Raw genomic sequence first — 19,040 nt, forward strand, 5'->3', positions numbered from 1 at the left:
GGGAAAAGGGACCCTTATGTTTATACGTCGCGGTTTTCATGATATAAAACGCATTGTGGTCGCATAACTTTCATTCATTCTAAAGCAATAAAACAAGGGCAAGAAAACATAGCTCGTGTTTTCTTGTGGCTGCTGAGATGATTTCCAGCTGGGACTGATTAAACCCCACTCTTGCAACTGGATGTTTATGGCAGAGTTTTAACATTGGAGTCTATGGCACCTCTGCATCTCATCCCCCTCATGACGCCAGTTAAACAAACATGGCGGCGAGGTGAAGAAAGCATATTATGTTTGGTTCATCAGCAGTAGTGCGGACGTTGTACCGGACCGTTATGGTGAAGAGGGAGCTGAGCCAGAAGGCAAAGCTCTCAATTTACCAGTCAATCTTTGTTCCAACCCTCACCTATGGGGTCATGGTCGGTAGTGACCTAAAGGGTGAGATGGCGGATACAAGCGGTTGAAATGAGTTTCCTCCGTAGGGTGTCTGGCCCTCTAGAGATAGGGTGAGGAGCTCGGACACCCGGAGGGAGCTCGGAGTAGAGCCGCTGCTCCTTCGCATCGAAAGGAGCCAGTTGAGGTGGTTCGGGCATCTGATCAGGATGCCTCCTGGGCACCTTCCTTTGGAGGTTTACCGGGTGCAGCCAACCGGGAGGAGACCCCGGGGTAGACCCAGAACTCGCTGGAGGGACTACATGTCCAGTCTGGCCTGGGAACACCTTGGGATCCCCCAGGAGGAGCTGGGGGGCGTTGCTGGGGAGAGGGACGTAGAGTGCCCTACTTAGCTTGAATGAATTAATTTTTGGTTCATCCAGTTCTCCTGTGCTGAGATCAGCGGTGAATGGTTTGCTGACTTGCGAAATACGATCGACGTCTCGTTTACTCTCAACACCCATACCCGAACACATAATGGACACTGGCGGACCGAGCGAAATCAACCGTGCGCATGCGTGAAACGACATCGCGCAGCGTTGGTCTAGCAAGCTAGAGGGTGAATGAGGAGAGGGAGCTAAGAAAGTTAAAACAAACGTTTTCCAAAAGGTTTTTAAATCACCGCAACCACGAGAGGTTCTTGATCATAGTCATAACTGTGCACAAAAAAATAGAGGCTGACAGGTGAAGTAGTTTGCGAGATTAGCCGCGGACAGACGCGCGCACACACACACACACACGACCAAACACACGCCACCTTGCAGAGATAACGCGTTTCCACAGCTGTAGTGTTCACCAGTCACTCGCGCAACTTCAGCCAATTCTATCAAGTATCTCCGCAATATTATCAGCGCGCCGCTTTAAGTTCAGTAAGAAAAATGTGCACACCAACCTGGACTTGGAAGTTCCGCCTCACTTGAGACTCGTGGCAGCCTTCTCTCGCAAAAGTCATCCAGTAGTTTTAGTCCGTCTGGGGGAACGTGTAAAAAAATGTAGACAATTCTCTCAGATTCGCAAAAAAACACTTAAGTATATCGGCAACAAGACCGTCGGTAGCTGTGACTGCGGCGGCCATGGCGGTCAGCTCGCCAAAGGCCAAACTCAAGAGTTGACGACGACACCTGGGCTCGCACCTCACGGGGCCATGGGGCGGGCGTTCTTGTCACTAGATATCAAAATTTGATTGGCTGATGATACGGTCATTCAAAATTGTAATCAGCTTGCAGCTTCGAGCTTCAACGTAAGGCTAACTAGCGCTAGACCGTAACGTGTTACAATGTAGCATTTTACAATGTAACTAGCGCGACATTGTAAAATGTCATCTTTTTTGTTTCCTTTTTATTTTGTTTTCTATTATCGATGTCTTTGTACCGTTGTATATGGAAATGTGTTCAATAAATAATGGAAAAAAACCGAAAGGTTAGCTAACGCCAACTAGGCCAGGGGATCCCCAACCTTTTCTTATTTTTGCACCGCGGACCGGTTTAATATTGACAATATTCTGGCGGACCGGGGGGTTAATGACGACCGGAATATAGGTTAGGCTTATAAATCAATAGTATCATAACGTTTAAAGTAACGTTTGGATACTAAACACACGGCGCGTACTTTCCTCGCATTAACATTACATACATCTAACAACATTGCAACTCACCAATTTCATCAATTCTCCTTGAAACTGGGCAGCTGAGAGAGGAACCTGCGCCACCTTGTTAGCTGCGGCTTCCCCCCCACCGGGTCACGGCACATGTCCTCGGCAGCTGGCAGAATCGATTCCTCGCCGATAGCTAAAGGCTTCTTAGCCTTAGCAACACCGCTAGCTAAGCGGCAGCGTTTGTAGAGGCGGTGGCTCTCTCTCGGCACCTGCTTCTGTACCGCTCGCCTGCTTGTTTTCGCTGAAAGCACTCCACGGGCTCGTCTCCCGGTGCAGGGTGCTTGGACTCAAGGTGCCGGAGCAGTTTTGAGGGCTTCGTTGCCTCATTGGACAGCTTGTATCCACACGCCACACACAGCGGGGCTCGGAGCACGCCACTCACCGGTCGCAATAAGGCCGTATTTTAGGTACGACTCGTCGTATTTACTACTTCAGGAAAATTTCTCTTCTTATTTTTCTTCTTTGTTTGCTGTCTCTGCCTCACTGTCTCTGCGTTATCATGGTCATCGGACCTTTTATGTCCCCTACCTCTCCCGAAGAAACTCTCAAGCGACGTACCTTATTTCCAACCGGTACTCATGGTCGCTAGTAGCGAGTTGACTGACTGCGTCTGAGTTATGCAGTCGCCATTCTTCTTCTTCTTCTTCTTCTTCTTCTTCTTCGTGTATTTAATGGCAGGTGGCAACTAGCGCTTCAGGTGCATTACCGCCACCTACTATGCTGGAGTGTGGGCCAGAATACTAAATTACTTACCATTGGTCTGCCAAATGTCAGGTGAATGAGTGATAAAATTACATGACTGTACACACTTCATGCATCCGTTTCAAATTAAAAACCCTCTAGCATTACACGGTCCAGCTGGGCCGTGCTTTTATTTTGAATATTGTATATCATATTGTTTCCTTGCGGCCAGGTAGCAAACGCTTTGCGGCCCGGTGCTGGTCCGTGGCCCGGTGGTTTGGGACCCCCGAACTAGGCAACTAGGCAAACTAGTGCTGGTCCAAGGAGGGTTGATGTGTTTAGATGATGTGGGAAATCCCTGCTCAGCCCTGCTCAGCCTCAGGGGAAAACGAGTAATTGAATTCAGACACATTTCAGCACACTTCAAATTAATTATGAAAAACAAATTATGATTTTGATTTTTTGACAGGGCCAACGGAGAAGGCCCTGATGGCCCTGACAGCCCACCACTGTGTGTGTGTGTGTGTGTGTGTGTGTGTGTGTGTGTGTGTGTGTGTGTGTGTGTGTGTGTGTGTGTGTGTGTGTGTGTGTGTGAAAGAGAGGGAGAGAGCACGTTTGTGTTATGTATGTGTTTGTATCTGTGTGTATGACCCCAGATAAATGTACATATATGTATATATGTATATATGTATGTATGTATGTATCTGCCTGTCTGTCTGTCTGTCTCTCTATCTATCTATCTTCTCCCACAGTCTATCTGATTGTAGGTCTATTTAAGTAAATATGTATACATTTCTATTCTATGTGTGTGTGTGTGTGTGTGTGTGTGATCCTAGATAAAGCTATGTATGTATGTTTGAATGTATATATCAATTAGTTAGTCAGTCAGTCAGTAAGTTATTCTGTCTATGTACGTATGTATGGATGTGTCTGTCTGTCTGTCTAGCTATCTATCTATTCCTGTATGTATGTACTATGTTTGTATGTCTGTGTGTCTGTCTGATTGCAGGCTTATCTAAAGAAAACAAGTATAAAGTTGTATTCGGTGTCTGAAGTGACTGGGCCGTGTGGTCAATTTCTGGGTCTCATTATACCATCAATGAGCCAACAGCATCCTGTTGGAGGGTGCACCATAGAGGCCTTTGTCAGGCCTCCCTGTGGCTCCTGCCAGGTGACCTGATACACTGCTCTCTCTCTCTCTCTCTCTCTCTCTATCATTTGATGGGATGCTGATACAGTGAACACCGAAACAAAACCCCACTGTTGGCCGGGTCCGAGGCAGGCGAGTACCTGTAATTACAGAGCCACGTCTCTGCAACCTGTCCGGCAGCCTCCCCTCGGCCCGGAGACTCACTCGGGAGCTAACCAGTGACGGAAAATGTCAAGTCACCGCACGCCTCCTCCCAACGGGGAACTGCAGGCCAACACACAGAATGGCCATTCATGAGAGTCTCCTTTAATGGAAAACGAGAGCGGTGCGAGGGGTTAAAGTTGTCACTGGTTCAACAGAGAATCCAGGAGAGAGAAAAAAACAGGAGAGGAGGTAGAAGACTGGTATGGAAGTGATGCTAAGGTGGTTTTAAAAATAAAAGTGTCGCTGCTCTGCTGTTTAAGGTCTATCATGTAGGTTTAATAAAAAGTCCCGTTGTCACTCTGTTGTCAAAACTGTCAAATGCAGGGCTTTATATTTGGACACATAAGGGGTGCTGTACATTAACAGAACAGTTTGAGGCGCTATTAAAACTTGGAAAACACAAACCTTCCCTGATCATTAAATTAAAAACATGGATTGCGGTGGGCAGACATTGTGAGATCATATAACGTTAGCTAAGTGACATTGGCCCAAAACAAGACAAGATCAAATGGATTTAACGTTTGAAGAAATCTGTTACAGCCCACTAATTCAGTGCCTTCAGCAGGTTTGAGGAACGATTCGCAATCAATTCAATGTGCTGCAGGCAAAGCTAACCCCAGCAGCAACTAGGTTAATTGAGGTTTAGTGTTTTCCTTCAAAACCCAGCAGTTTTGGGGTTTTTTTCTTCTTTTTTGGGGGGGGGGTTGAGCGATGGTGCAAAAAGTCTTGAGACTTTTCCCATATGATGGCTGTCTCTTGATTTGGGAGTTGGGCGGATCGATGTCAGAGGTTCTGGTTTGTGTTCAGCCAACATGCTGTACGCGTACTCAGATAACCTGATTGGCTAAAAATAATGTCCGTCAACACAAGGCAACACGTGTAGTTGAAGTTGACAGCCTGCGTCAGCCAGCTCAGAAGGGAAACACCATGGCGGAAACACAAACATTCCTGCCTGGGTGCATCGCTTCGTCCCTTCAGCTTCTTTCTTGCCTTCACGAATCTGTCGCTCAAATACTTCCGTTTCTGTCGGCACACGCCTTCTTCTTCCTTCCCCCAAATTCTTGGCAGTTTCCTCCCATGGATTTGTGCACATCTGGTTATCTTTGTAGCGTTTTACTGACGCAAGATGAGGGTAACGACGGGCCTCTCTTCAAAGTCGGCGTCCATTTTTGTTTACCAGCGCATGCGCAGTTGCGGACCAAGTCGGAGCGGACACAAAAAAATCGGAGGTACTCGGATGTCCGCGCAGGTACGGCATCTGATGACGAAATTTACGTCACACAGACCCTCGCGGAAAGTACAACTCGCGCTTTATGCGTCCCTATTAGTGCGTCTCCTGTCCTGACACCTGTTGCGGTCTCACCCTTCTGGTAAAACTAGTATGTGTACGTTTCCCCAAAGGAATATAAGAGAAATGAAACTCTTTAAGTGTAAGTAATTCTCTTAATTATACATTATCAGCAGCCACGCTGCTTGGTAGGTCCCTGAGGTGAAATGAAGACGATGACTAATGGAGCATAACAGCATTTCTCTGAGGTATATAATCCATTTTTTTTATCTGGGATAGATTACATGCGTTAGGGAGAGTCACGCTTAAGTGGACGTTATGAGACGGGATGGTGGTTTATCTACCTTTTCAGCAATCGATTGAGCCATTAGCTTGGAATTAATTATTAATATGGTCTGGGAGTAATTGATTACGTTATTCTGTTTTGGGTTTTTTTCTGACTGATGAAACCTCATAGCGTCCCTGGAGGACACCTGAGCCGGAACCGGAAGCTGTGACTGCACATCAGCGGCCCTGCAACATCAGCCTGGTATCAGACAGTGTCAACTCGTTACCCTCCATTCCCATCCTGAGTCTACCACTGCCTCCACTCTAACTGGTGTCCGTGTGGGGGGGGGGGGGCAGCTGTTTCTGTACAAGACTGAAATTAATTAGATGAGACAGGAGGAGTCAGTTGATATCATTTTATTTATTTGTTTCTACTGTGATTAAATGGCAAGGATGGATGAATTCATGGCAAGTTGACTGATGTTCGACATCGACTCGAGCATTTAACATCAACAAGACAGCTTATCATTACTGAGGTCATTTCCTATCTGAAGCCCTTGACTTAAAAGAAAAACATTTTTGCATTTTTTTTTCAAACGTTGATTCATAAACATCAGGAAACCATTTCCAAAATGGGGGATGTCAGATTTCGGATATGGATCTTTCAGCTCTCGTTTATCCTGTGATGCTTCTCGCTGCAGTTCTGGCCGAAATATATGTATATATATTTTAAAAAGAAGTGAGACAGCTTTGTTGTTTTCTTCATTTTATTTCAGTTTGTTTCTTACTGATTAAATAAATGACATGAGTGGATAAACTCTTGAAAACTTGACTGATGTTAGACATTGACTTTAGCATTTAACAGACGAGAGATCCTAAAAACACGGAGTAGTACTGCATTGCTTCTGACAAAGATTCCCCTCGACTCAGCCCAGTGACTTTGGTATTTGTATTTATACATTACACTTTTCTGCAAAGAAAAAAAATGTACAACTGCATAAATATAAAATTCTTCCACCATGTTAAATGGCTAAAAACATTCATCAGAAAGTCACACCACATTGCCGTGATGTATCCAGCGAAATAACGACAATCATCTTATTTAAAAAGCGGAGTTAGCACCGTTGCCCATAAAGAGGGGCTTGAGTGTCTAACAAGCTGGACACACAACGCTACATTCAAAAAAAAAAAAACAGAAAAAAAACAACAAAAAAAACAAGGAAAAAAAATCATAGATAAAAGCATGAAACATGGTGTAATAAAATCCCCTAGCCCACTTTAAAGTGATTTTAAAAGAAAAAAGGACAAAAAAAAACAAAAACAAAATGAAGTAAAAATATTCTCCCATGATCAGACATAAAAGACACAAAAAGAAGGAAAAAAAAATCCCTGGAGTGCAGCCTTTTTCTCACACAGATCATTAGAGATCAGAGCGTACCGTGTCAAAACATTTTTCAATCATTAAGTATACATTTATATTTATACGTATATACACATCTTGGACTGCTGAAGCTTGCTCACATAAGAAAACGGGTTACGACATGGCTTGGAAAGGACCAAAGTATTTGCGACTACTGCACTGTACACTCCAAAAATAGATATCGAAACCACACAAGGCAGCAATATACGGAGGGGACAAAAAACACTGCTTGCTACACGTAAGTGATGGAATTATAATTTACAGTCATAAATGAACAATGTCCCATGGCTCGTGGAATATTTTCATTTACAGTAGAATAAATATCTCTATTGCGCTATTGCTACTCTTTCTGTAAATTACATTCTAATGCTAGACAGAAGCAGAGAAGCTAGTGTTTGTAAGCAGACAGATTTAAATATCGGTCCCGTATGGTATGAGTTTTCTTTTCTTCTTTTATGAATTTATTCAAGACTAGTTGTGATTTAACTTAACCGCTATCATCTACGTCCCCCGGTCATTACACGTTTCCTGGATTAGGTTTTTTTTTCTTCCCCCTCCCCCGTTATTTCTTGAAACTGTGTTAAGGGTTAAAAGGGGGACAAGAAGGGATTGTTTGGGGGATAAGGGGGGGGAGGTTGTGGTCAGAGAAAGTGCTATGGTCCCGATGGCGGTCATAAACTGGTGACAGTGAGCTTGATGTCAAAGCGTCCTTGGTAGCGGTCCTTGTCGCTGTAGTCAATGTTGTCTCCAAAGACCTTGCACTCGATACGCAACTCCGTGTTCATGGTGAGGTTGGTGAAGTGGAGAGCCACCAGGGGCTGCAGGTACTGGGGGTGCAGCAGCTTGCCGTAATAGGGGTAATACTGCAGAGGGAAGCCGCCGCCGATACCGTAGTACTTGATTTCACCAATCTTGCCAGCATCCTCCTCTCTCTGTCAAGAAAAATAAACACACATAAAAATCAGAGAGTTGCTTGAATTTCAACACAAATTCATTCATAAACACATCAATGGACCTGTAATATGGGTAAAGGTATGTCTCCCAGTGTACCTTGTTGGTGCAGTGGATGGGAATGATGTTGGACTGCACTTTGTATTGCGCCTCCTCTGGGATGCTCTGATTGGAGGTAGGGGGCTGATGAAAGAAAGAAAATAAATAAAAACAGCACGAGTGGCAGGTGGGACCATGTTTCCACACTTCAGAGCAAAACCTCAAATGAACACATTGATATGCAGAACGGGATTTTGTACATAAAAAGTACACGATATAGCAACCGCATATCAGGCAGATTTCTAGACAAAAGTTATAAAAACAGCACGTCCAGGTAGCGTAGCGGTCTATTTCGTTGCCTACCAACATGGGGATTGCCGGTTTGAATCCCGTGTTGCCTCCGGCTTGGTCGGGTGTCCCTACGGAAACAATTGGCCATGTCTGCGGGGGGGAAGCCGGTGGGGGGGTGTCCTGGTCGCTGCACTAGCACCTCCTTTGGTCGGTCGGGGCGCCTGTTCAGGGAGGAGGGGGAACTTGGGGGAATAGCGTGATCCTCCCATGCGCTACATCCCCCTGGTGAAACTCCTCACTGTCAGGTGAAAAGAAGCAGCTGGCAACTCCACATGTATCGGAGGAGGCATGTGGTAGTCTGCAGCCCTCCCCGGATCGGCAGAGGGGGTGGAGCAGCAACCGTGATGGCTTGGAAGAGTGGGGTAATTGGCCGGGTACAGTTGGGGAGGGGAAAAAAAAAGGGGGGGGGGGTTTAAAAACATATTGTCCGCTGTTTCTTACTCGTCTGGCTGGTCCTGCAACTTAATACTCCAAATTAACTTACACAATGTAATTTTGTCGGACGATTACATTGCATTTCAACTAAAGACCGAGGACGTGATGAACAAACGACATGCGAAATACTCGCCTGCGAATATTTCGCATCAAAACGAGTCATACCGGCAGCGATACGAATTTGTGACCGAAACCCAGGGTCTGTCGCAAATTAACGAGACGCGACGGGGTCTCAACCCGGCACGTTCAGGTACGATGGTGCAGTGTGTGGAGATCTCCTCTTCCCTTCAGGGTTGTGGGGGCACCCCCACTTGTTGCCAGTCTGGCCCCTGCCAGGCGCACTTTCTCCGTTGCGGCTCTGGGTCAGCAAGGAAGGGTTGCCTTGCTACCAACTCTACTACATCCGAAAGTAAACTACACCAACTACTCACTATCCTGGTAGCCTAGTTGTTCAGCGATGCCCCTTCCGCACGTCCTTGAGTTCATTGTCATCATAAATTTTGTGTACTTCGTCACACAATAAGAAACCAATAATCAACAGGTTCGCAGTTGTCATGAGGAGATGTGATGTGACGTCCGTTCTGCACAACACGACTGGTTGATGCCTTTATTCCCGGTGCAAAAGTTAAAATAAATAAATAGATAAACAAACAAATCTCGTTCTGAAAAAAAAAAATTTACGCCACTTTTTGCCGCATAATATTCGTGTTCTATGTGAAAAGTGCTCATTACAAAAACAACGGTTCGAAAAAATATATTGACGTGCAAATTAATCGCACAAAAAATCCCCCCCCAAAAAAACACCCCCGGTGTGTAAAGACCTTCAGGCCAATAGATGGCACTGTTTAATCTTGTGACGCAATTGAAAATAGTGTACCGCCATATAGATGCGGTTTATACACCAAAGCGGCGTATATACATTTATTTCCTCACAACACGTTTTTTGCTGAGTGCGACTTAGTAGTGCGGTGTGATTTGGTAGCCCGGGAAATATGGTTTTAGTATCCTGCATGAACAAAACATCAGTATCCTTGCTGTTAACATAATCACAGTAGCCAGCCATAAACACTAACTTCACTCACGTACTTCCACTCAGCAAGCCAATATACACACCTACAGTCTCATTTTTGAACACAGTAACTTTGGAATGTTTGAACAAAATAACTTTTCTCGTTAGAGGGATGGAGGATGATTCAGGAGAATGGCGAAATATGCTGAAAGCAGGAGGTTAAGCAAAGAAAAAAAAAAGACTTACCCTTGGCCAAAAGTAGACAATCCTGTTGAGCTTAACAATAATGCAGGGCTTCCCTTCCTTAAAGCCAAACTCACGGTCTTGAATTCCAGAGCAGGGTCCCAGCAGGCGCCTGGAGAAGCGGCAGGCCTTCCTGATGCCTACGTCGCTCTCCAGGTCACCCCTGTTCTTGTAATCAGCAGGCTCCTCTGAAGTGATCAAGTGACCATAGGTAAGGAGCAGGTAATGGCATTTGAAATATCAAGATGTCGAGTCTGTAAGGACTCTCCGGTGAAATAAAGATGGGACTGCTTTATCCCAAGCCTTCTAGAGGACCCTGGTTTTCACAGGCAAGCCAAGGCTCGCTACTGCATTAGCATTACATGTATTCAAATTAGTTCTCAGGCAGCACGATAAATATGCAGTAGGCCAAGGGAGCTTAATCAAAATCTTTAGAAGTTGAATGAAAACAACATGGCTTTGCTCAGTTTGGCCAACTTAAAAACAAAGAATTTTTTTTTTTTTGGAAACTCTCCTTGGAGAAAAAAAAACGACTAGATCTTCTCAAAGGAAAAATTACCAAAAAAAAAAAAAATCCACAAAGCAATCTTAAGTCATTATGGGTATAGCTCTAATAACACGCCACCTTCCCACAGTGTTGACATACATAAGCTTCCATGAAAATACAGAGCATTTGGGGGGGGGGGGGGGGGGATCAGTGTTAAAACTGTCTTAATGGGAAACCTACCTCCACAGTCCTCATACCTCATCTGGTCCACCTGAAGATCGTCATCGTAAATGGCCAGGAAATCCTTCAAGGCCTTGACGTAAGGCAGGTACGTTGCCACGTCGTTCAAGTTAAAGGCCACTTCAGATTTGTCTGAGCGTGGGGTGTGTGAAAGGCCTGTGGGGATGACAGTCATCTGGGTTAATTTCCTTTATGTGTTAACAACAGTTCACCGATTACAACTTCTCTTTGCCCAGGACACTGAAACCAATGGACGTATAATGGGTTTAATTAGTGACAAGTATGAAGTACATCTAACTGGCGAGACATTTGCAGTCCTTAAGCTCCCAAAAGACAACCAACACAGCCTGTTATGCAGTTTAAAGCCCCACCCATTCACAGGCATAACAAGTGTTTAAGATGACGACTTGTAAGTGTTCTTCTGCAGAGAGGAGTATGTCAGTGAATGAAAAACCCTCTTGAGAACAAAAGATGCCCTTGAACAAGAATCACAACACTTCCTGGCTACCCAGCTTCCTTTTCTCTCCCAATTCCAGCGTTCCTGTCTCACCCCGTTAGAGGTCACAAAGTTTACAAGCTATTAACGACCCAGAAAACTCAAAAAGGCACCTCAACAAAAAAGGCTTTGAGAGGAGTGAGGGGTCACAGATTTTGTTTCAATCTTCCTCTGCCTTGGAGGAGCTGTCAAACTCAACACGAGTCTTTGTGAAGTCAACAGGAGTATTTGCTCTCCCCGTCCTTTGCCAAAGTTCGACGGAGAAGGGCTTACGATGCACATAACAGCCCCAGCTTGGACCATTTTCTGATCGACTTACTCTGAACAACCTCCTGAGGTTTCCTGAACAGACCACAAGTGACCACACGGAGCGCGATAAAATCTTTCCCTGAAATGCACAAATTTTGGCACCCGGATCAATTTTTCATGAATTATAATTTAGCTTTGGATGAAGTCATGAAAGTGTGGGCATGTGAACCTTTCATGAATGAGGCCTATTGAACTCAAAACCATTGAAACCTCTTTAAGTCGCTTGGACACGCTAACTAAATAATCAGACATACATGAGATGCAAAGCCTGTAATCTCTCCAGTGCTAAATAAGGGAATATTTTTGGAACATCATGTCAAATAGGAAACCAACTGTCCTCTGAAAGCAAATCACAAACAGACTTCCTTGTTACAACTCTCTCCCTATGATCTTAAATAAACGCCATACGTGCTCAAGTGAAGTCCATTTCAACCGATATGCCTGCTATCTCCCTGAGCAGCTAGCGTGAACAGTCCAAGTGTGAAATTCAATAAGAGTATGTTTAACCCCCCCCCACACACACACTTTCTCCCCTCCCTGATGTAGGAGTACATACTAGTAGGACTCGGTCAAGTGTGGCCTACAAAACCCACCCATAACTGTTCAAATTTTTTCCTTTCCATGCCAGCCCATGTCCCCCTAAAACCAGCTGAAGGACCTCATACCAGGTTGACTCCGGTGAAAGTTTGTCAGCTGGACGGAGTAGAACAATAGCTGCACTGACTCTGGTTCACAGTCGGGCCCACTTGGGTGCCCAAAAAAAAATCTTTAAAAACCTGGTGGCTTTTCCTGCAATGTAAATTGGGCAGCTGTGTGTACATGTGATTACAAGCTCCAAAACATCAGTCAAGATGCCAGTATTGTCCTTAACCTCAATAACATCATCCCCGTGGCAGACAGGTATTTGAGGTAATTAAGAGTTTCTCCATGGCAAAGGACTGAGTACCCGAGGTGCCATTTTGTTTGTGCTTACCTGATATACTTACTAGATTAAAAAAAAAAATTTTTTTTTAGATTTTGTGCTATCCATAATTTGGAACAATACGGATGGACTCTTCTGAAATGATAAAATAAAACACCTCAAGAATAAAGACGTTTTTTTTCCATCCGAGCACGAGCATTTCACAACAAAATCTGTCTCTCAAATGCCCTGACTCTAGAGACACACAACGTGGTTCTCATCTCTTACCAGGGGGGGCAACTCTGTCCTGCCAGGTGGGTTTGTAGTTGCTCAATGTGAGCAGCATGGCTTGGATGGTGCCGATGAAAATTCCAGCCAGGCAGCCGTAGAAGATCACGTAGAAAAGGAGAATTTTAACTGCAGACAAAGAGTGAAGGGGAGGGGGGGAAAATGTGTCACAATTACTTAAAAGAGCAACTGCACACCTAAACAAAAAAAAAGTTTGTATAAAGAATTAAATTCATTTCAAAAAAACACATCAACACATTGTCATGTTAGAAAATATTCACATTTACTGCTGGGATAGGCTCCAGCATCCCCGCCACGACCCTGACAGCAGGATAAGTGATTTGGATAACGGATGGGTGGATGTAATCAATCTGTTAAAACTGCGCCCCTGCTGGTTTAAGTCTGCTGTCGGGTGTAGTCTCAAATGTTTTGTGTCCCAAGTATTTTTCTCCAAAGATGCATCACATTTACAAAAAAACGAATGCACGTCTCCTCCCTCACTGATCTGAGAGGCAGATCATCCCGATCAACTACTCCTCCTTATATCACAGAACGACCCCCCCCCCAAAAAATGTCCTGTACCTGAACATCTCTCAAAAACCAGGAAGTGGCTGAGCAATTAAAAATAACAGAAAATAAAGAGAAAGATCCAGATGTGTATGGGAAGATAGCATATGGTGTGCAGACACTGTTTGTATACATATTTCATCAGGATGTGTGTGTACTCTATCAACCTGTGCAAAACATGCCCTTGGAGCGTGCAAAAAAACAAAAAACAAAAAGAAAGACAACAGTCTATACAAATTTTACAAAATAGCCTATGGTGCATGAATCCATTCTCCCCAGGGCTAGGCTCGCGATTATGGACAAAGGAAAGTGACTCATGGTGGGATGCGAGCGGCGTAGCAGTAAGTTTACAAGACCCGCATTCCTATTGGGCAATAGCATGGGAACAGGTTAAGGGAAGAAGAAAAAAAAACGTGTTGCACAATTGTAGAGTATCTGGTTTGTCAAACACTCAACATGCCCCAACCAAAAGTTAACCGAAGGCCCTACAAATACCCTGGAGTCACTTGTAGGTTTATAATTTGTTATTTCTCCCCCTCCCCGCCTACCACAGCCTAGGTAATGAGAGCTTATTCCCCCCCATCAATAATGTTGATAAAAACTGCTTACTGACAGGTTTGTTATAACTCTCCTCTTCCGGGTGGACTCAATAAACATACCAACGTCCTGTCGACTAAACAAGTATGCAAATCCTAACCGGGAAATTTAGAGATATAGGCCGTACCAACTCCACTAATCCCAGTTAGTACCTCTGAAGTCTCGTTGACACATATTTATCAGGCAACGAGCCATTTCCTGTCTACAGATCGTTCCCAGACAAATAAAAAAAACATGCAAACAGTGAGGGCCTGTGTCCCCACTATGGAAGGAGGGAACCACAAAGCTACCATTCATATTCAAATCATCCCAACACTGGCAGCCACTGCTTTTCCAGCTTTACGAGGATGGGGCAGCAAAACTAGTAATTCCACATCCGAGTTTGGTTTCCACATCACTCCCGTCAGTGTGCCGAGGTGACGCTATAAATCTTGTAATCTCTGAGCTAATGATGCCGCATGATCCGGATTTCAAAAGCCGTAACGTCTTCCGAACCGCGACACACACCAAGCAAGATTTTTTGCGTTAACCTTGCAGCCGGAGAGGCTGTGGACCGACAGGTGAGCCGAGGCCTTCTGCTGCAGCGTAGGCAAGGTCAAAGGGTCACACCGGATGCACGACAGCCCGAACCCATTTTCAATTGACAATGCACAACCGGAGCATGCAGGACACAAGGGGCAGAGAGCCGTAGCCTGACAACCCCCCCCCCCACCCCGGGGGGCACGTGTGACAGCTCCCTCTCCACATTACACGATATGTGTGGAATCTTGCGGCCTTATCCGGAGCCTCTTTTACGGAGTGTCACTACAAAATAAATATTTACATTCCGGTCATGGGATTTAACACTGGGATGGAATTTGCACGTTTGCGAGCGAATCAAAATGTGATGTGGGGCCACTATCAAGAGTCCCCCCCTCGCCAGTCCATCTCGGAAGGTAGGTCCGGCGTTGCGCATGGCTGGAGTTTTCCAGTGCGTCAGCATTTTTTCGGAGGGGGGCTGACCTCCGAAGGACAAATGTGAACCCGTGAGCTCCAGACAACTTTATTATTGACTTTAGCTGAAGCATCCATGGCGGGACACTTTGTCCATTCTGCTCTAATCATTGATTCCGGTCCTAATCATTGACCCGGGTGTCAGAACGCGACAAACAAAGCAGCAAGAATGTCTTTAAAAAAAAAAGAAGGTGGAGGAGTGCTGATTATGTCCTCCCAGCAAACATCTGAAATTAATGTCGAAAAAAGGCGTGTTAGTAACATTGAGACTAGGGGGGGGGGGACATCAACCCTGACGTCGGAGGAGGAGGTGGAAACCCGAGAAAGTCACAACATGTTAATCAATCCCATTGTCGGTTAGGTTACCGAGACATCTGATCCGAGAAACCCGAGACCCAGAAGTCCCCCCCCTCTCCCCCCCCCTCTCTCCTACCATTTCCAAGTAGGCCCGATCACCTTGACTCACCTTGGACTTGTGATGCAGTTTTAACCCTTTGATCGCGTCACACCCCCCCCCACCTCCTCCACCACCACCACCTGGGGCGAAACCACAACTTTTAGCGTTTCAGCCCGGGCGTTTGAATGCCACGGCTCCCGGCAGCCCCCCCGCACCTCCGCCTTATGATAAAAATAAATAAATAAAACAACCGGCCATTGTCGCGTCCTTCCACCTCCCCCCCCCTCCTCCTCCCCGGTCTGCGCCGCCGCACACCGGCACCGCACCGCCGATGCACGCGGAATGTACAATTAGTACACCGGCATCGCGAGCTACTTAAATCACCCCGACATCTTACGATCCTCATTAGCCACACAGCCGCATCAGCCTCACGTTAAGAAGCCAAACGTCAGACGATCGGAAAAAAAAAGAAGAAAGACGGTAAAACGAGAGGGGGGGGGCAGTGGTGGTGGATTTGGATGTTGAAATATCGGCAAATACAACGTGTGAAATAAAAGGCCCGTCCCCGCGGGGACCGATCCGGCGGCAACACCGGGCCGCAAGACGCCGGGCGGCCGGAAGACGCCGGATCGGTCCCCGCCGGAAGACGCCGGGTCGCCGCAGCGCAGCAACGTCACATCAAACAGGTGGGATACGCGCGCCGAAACCGAACACCGGGCGACAGACGCGCAGCGCCGCGGCACGCCAGCTCGGCGCAACCGACCCCGTCGATCCGTGTTTTCATTCCTCCTTTTGTTTTTTTTATAAACATGTATTAAATATAATAATAATAATAATAACGGCTCTAACATCCCACGAAGCGATACTCACACCAACTTCCCCCGGTGCGTCCGAGCAGCTCTCCCTTCTCGGAATCCCACAGAAACTTCTTCCATCCGCCATCGTCTTTATTTGAAGGCATTTTTCTTTATTGGCGTTATTTTTTTTATTATTTTTTTAAATTATCGTTAATAAACTTTTATTTCCTTTTCTCTGGCGGGCGTCCCTTCCCCTTTTTTCCGTTTCCTTCCCTCTCTCTCTCTCTCTCGCCGTCTGCGCGACTCCCCCCTCTGCAGTAGGCGCTCTCGACTCGACGAAAAAAAAAAAAGGAAATCCCGACGGAGAAACGTAGCCAGCCCCGCTCCTGCCGAGAGGCGTACCAATATATCCTTCGTGGCCCCCGCCTCCCCTCCCCGACTCCGCCCGACAACTCCGAATAAGTTACCGAGTAAGAGGGCGGAGCGGCCCCGGCCAATCGGCGGGGAGAGCTCCGTTTCCACGTCACGGTTAGTCGGGGGGGGGGGGGAGGAGGGGCCTCCGCTCCGCCCCGCCCCCGCGCCCGCGCCAGCTCCTCACGACGACGAAGACCCTCTGAAGGACTCGAGGGAACGCGGACGATCTCAAGGCGGAGAAACGCATCCGCAGTTTCGACACATTTCACCTGCGTGTCGCTACGCCGGAGCCTGTGCATTGCGGAGGTCATACTGCCATGAATACGTTGTGTACCCCCCCCACACACACACACACACACACTGCGTTTAGACGTCCCACCCGGATCATATGTATTTTTATTCGTTTGATTTCGTGCAGAGAAGAGAAACAACAACGAGGCACAACTCCAACTAGCCACAGTTCAGTGCGGAATGTGCTGCTGCTGCTGCTGCTGCTGCTGCTGGTGGTGGTGGTGTGTGTGTGGGGGGGGGTGATAGTATTCCCACCTAATACCATCGACTGAAAATAATGAATAATGGTAAAAAGGGAAAGAGCAAAAGCAGACAACCGTACAATGGTGCAATGTTAGAAGCGAGTGCCTTCAGAGACACACAAAATGAAAAATCCAACGATCACACTAACAGCTTCTGTGTGTGTGTGTGTGTGTGTGTGTGTGTGTGTGTGTGTGTGTGTGTGTGTGTTCAAGCAATTGGATCATCAGACAAGGTGCAGTTTTCTATCTTATGAGCCATAAAAAACTCATCATGCAGTATAACGTACTGTTGTCCGTAAGTACTACTGTACATATTAGAGCACGCAGTACATAATGTGCCATTATATTAGCAGTCATTCATTCGTTCATTCATTCATTGCATCTGAAAAGCAAAGAACTGCTGATTGTTGTCCAGTGGCTGTCAGATATTCAGCTGTGCTCATGGCGATCTGACACACTGATAGAGATCGCTCGTGGCAAGATTTATATTCTTGAATGAAAGAATTGATGAAGGGTATCATTGTCTATGAGTAAAGACAGCTATGCAATATGCCCCATAACCTAGAAAGCAAACAACAGCAATGCACTTAAAATTACTCCTGTCCTAATGACCCCCAGATGGGTTACCAAAAAACATGGCCGCCCCTCAGATCAGCAGTATTGTGTGTTTATTTGAAACCAAAACTGAACTACGGTAATATAAAGTGTGTGCTCTTGACGACAGGGTGGTTTTAAAACATGTTACACTTTTCAACCGTTGACTGTTTACCGTCACTTGGACACCGGTAGTATCAACACAACTGCCACTATCATGGACACTCACAGGAAATAGTGAATGGACAGGTAATGATGACACATAATGGAAAGTATAGATTAATTAGAGTTCCATATTACATGATACTAAACATGATAAAAGGGTGAACAGAAACTCCCCCAATTTGTGAGTAGACCCACCATTTATGTTCAATTTAAAAATTAAAACATGCAACATGCATATCAATATGTATTCAAGATGCATTATTTATCCTTATGAGCTCAACAGTTAGCACTGCTGATATGAATTTTGATAGGCTACACGACCCCGGAGGTGCATAAATATGGTGCAGCGTCGGTCACGAACGCTGCTTCTAGACGCCGGGTACAGATGAGCGGAACGGCGCTGTTCGTTCGTATTCCAGAAAGAAACACACAATACACCTCGCTCAGGTTGTGGGGTGGCACAAACCACCGCTGGATTAGCATTTACTGTTCAACCTCGGTGGCTCTCTGCTCACACAGCTAAAACTGAGGCAGCACAAAGTTCAGCGGTGCTGCTCTTGTGCAAGCCGGCAGCTGCCAGCTTTCTGTGAGCACCAAGTCAGAGCCATGTGCGAGGCTATGTTACCATTAAAGAGGGTTTTTAACTGGGACGCCGCTACTAAACTACACACAACACTACACAATATCCTAAAATACCATCCCTTTTTGTAGTATTAATGTGTATCTATGTTTAATTCCAGGGCTGGCATCAAATGGGGGCTGCAGGGCAAGACAATGGTCGGCCTTGATGTAGGGGTGATTTAACATCAGCTTGCCACTTATTGGGGGAAAACAATGAATACATGCGGTGTCTACACGCAACTCGCCAAGACGCGTTAAAACAACACAACTACACCCGTGTGAAAGCAAGCAAAGGTGTAGAAAACAGGTCTAATGTGTGTTTATGTGTTTACATGGCTGTGTAAATGTCTTAGGAGTCGTGAACAAGCATGAATGCTGAGGCTTAAGTCGCCGGACGCCGTCGATCAGGAAGATGACTGCCCGGCTTTGACAGGGCACTCGGAGAACACAAAATTACAGTGTTCCAACCAACAATTTCAACGCAAAGACGCCGCCTCTAAAACAGTCATTACGCCACAAT

At 45.9% G+C, this 19,040-nt stretch overlaps 1 protein-coding gene across 1 annotated transcript; it reads right to left on the reverse strand.

Moving 5' to 3' along the window:
* Window positions 1-6,075: 6,075 nt before the first annotated feature.
* Window positions 6,076-16,568, reverse strand: LOC130131288 (sodium/potassium-transporting ATPase subunit beta-233-like). The gene is made up of 6 exons (XM_056300924.1): window positions 16,267-16,568; window positions 12,843-12,971; window positions 10,849-11,004; window positions 10,125-10,309; window positions 8,144-8,227; window positions 6,076-8,025 (listed from the first exon to the last, which is right to left on the reverse strand). The coding sequence occupies exons 1-6, from the start codon at window positions 16,355-16,357 to the stop codon at window positions 7,765-7,767; spliced, it is 906 nt and encodes a 301-aa protein (XP_056156899.1). The 5' UTR covers window positions 16,358-16,568; the 3' UTR covers window positions 6,076-7,764.
* Between the last annotated feature and the right edge of the window lie 2,472 nt (window positions 16,569-19,040).

Source organism: Lampris incognitus, chromosome 21, assembly GCF_029633865.1.
Source record: "Lampris incognitus isolate fLamInc1 chromosome 21, fLamInc1.hap2, whole genome shotgun sequence".
Lineage (NCBI taxonomy): Eukaryota > Metazoa > Chordata > Actinopteri > Lampriformes > Lampridae > Lampris > Lampris incognitus.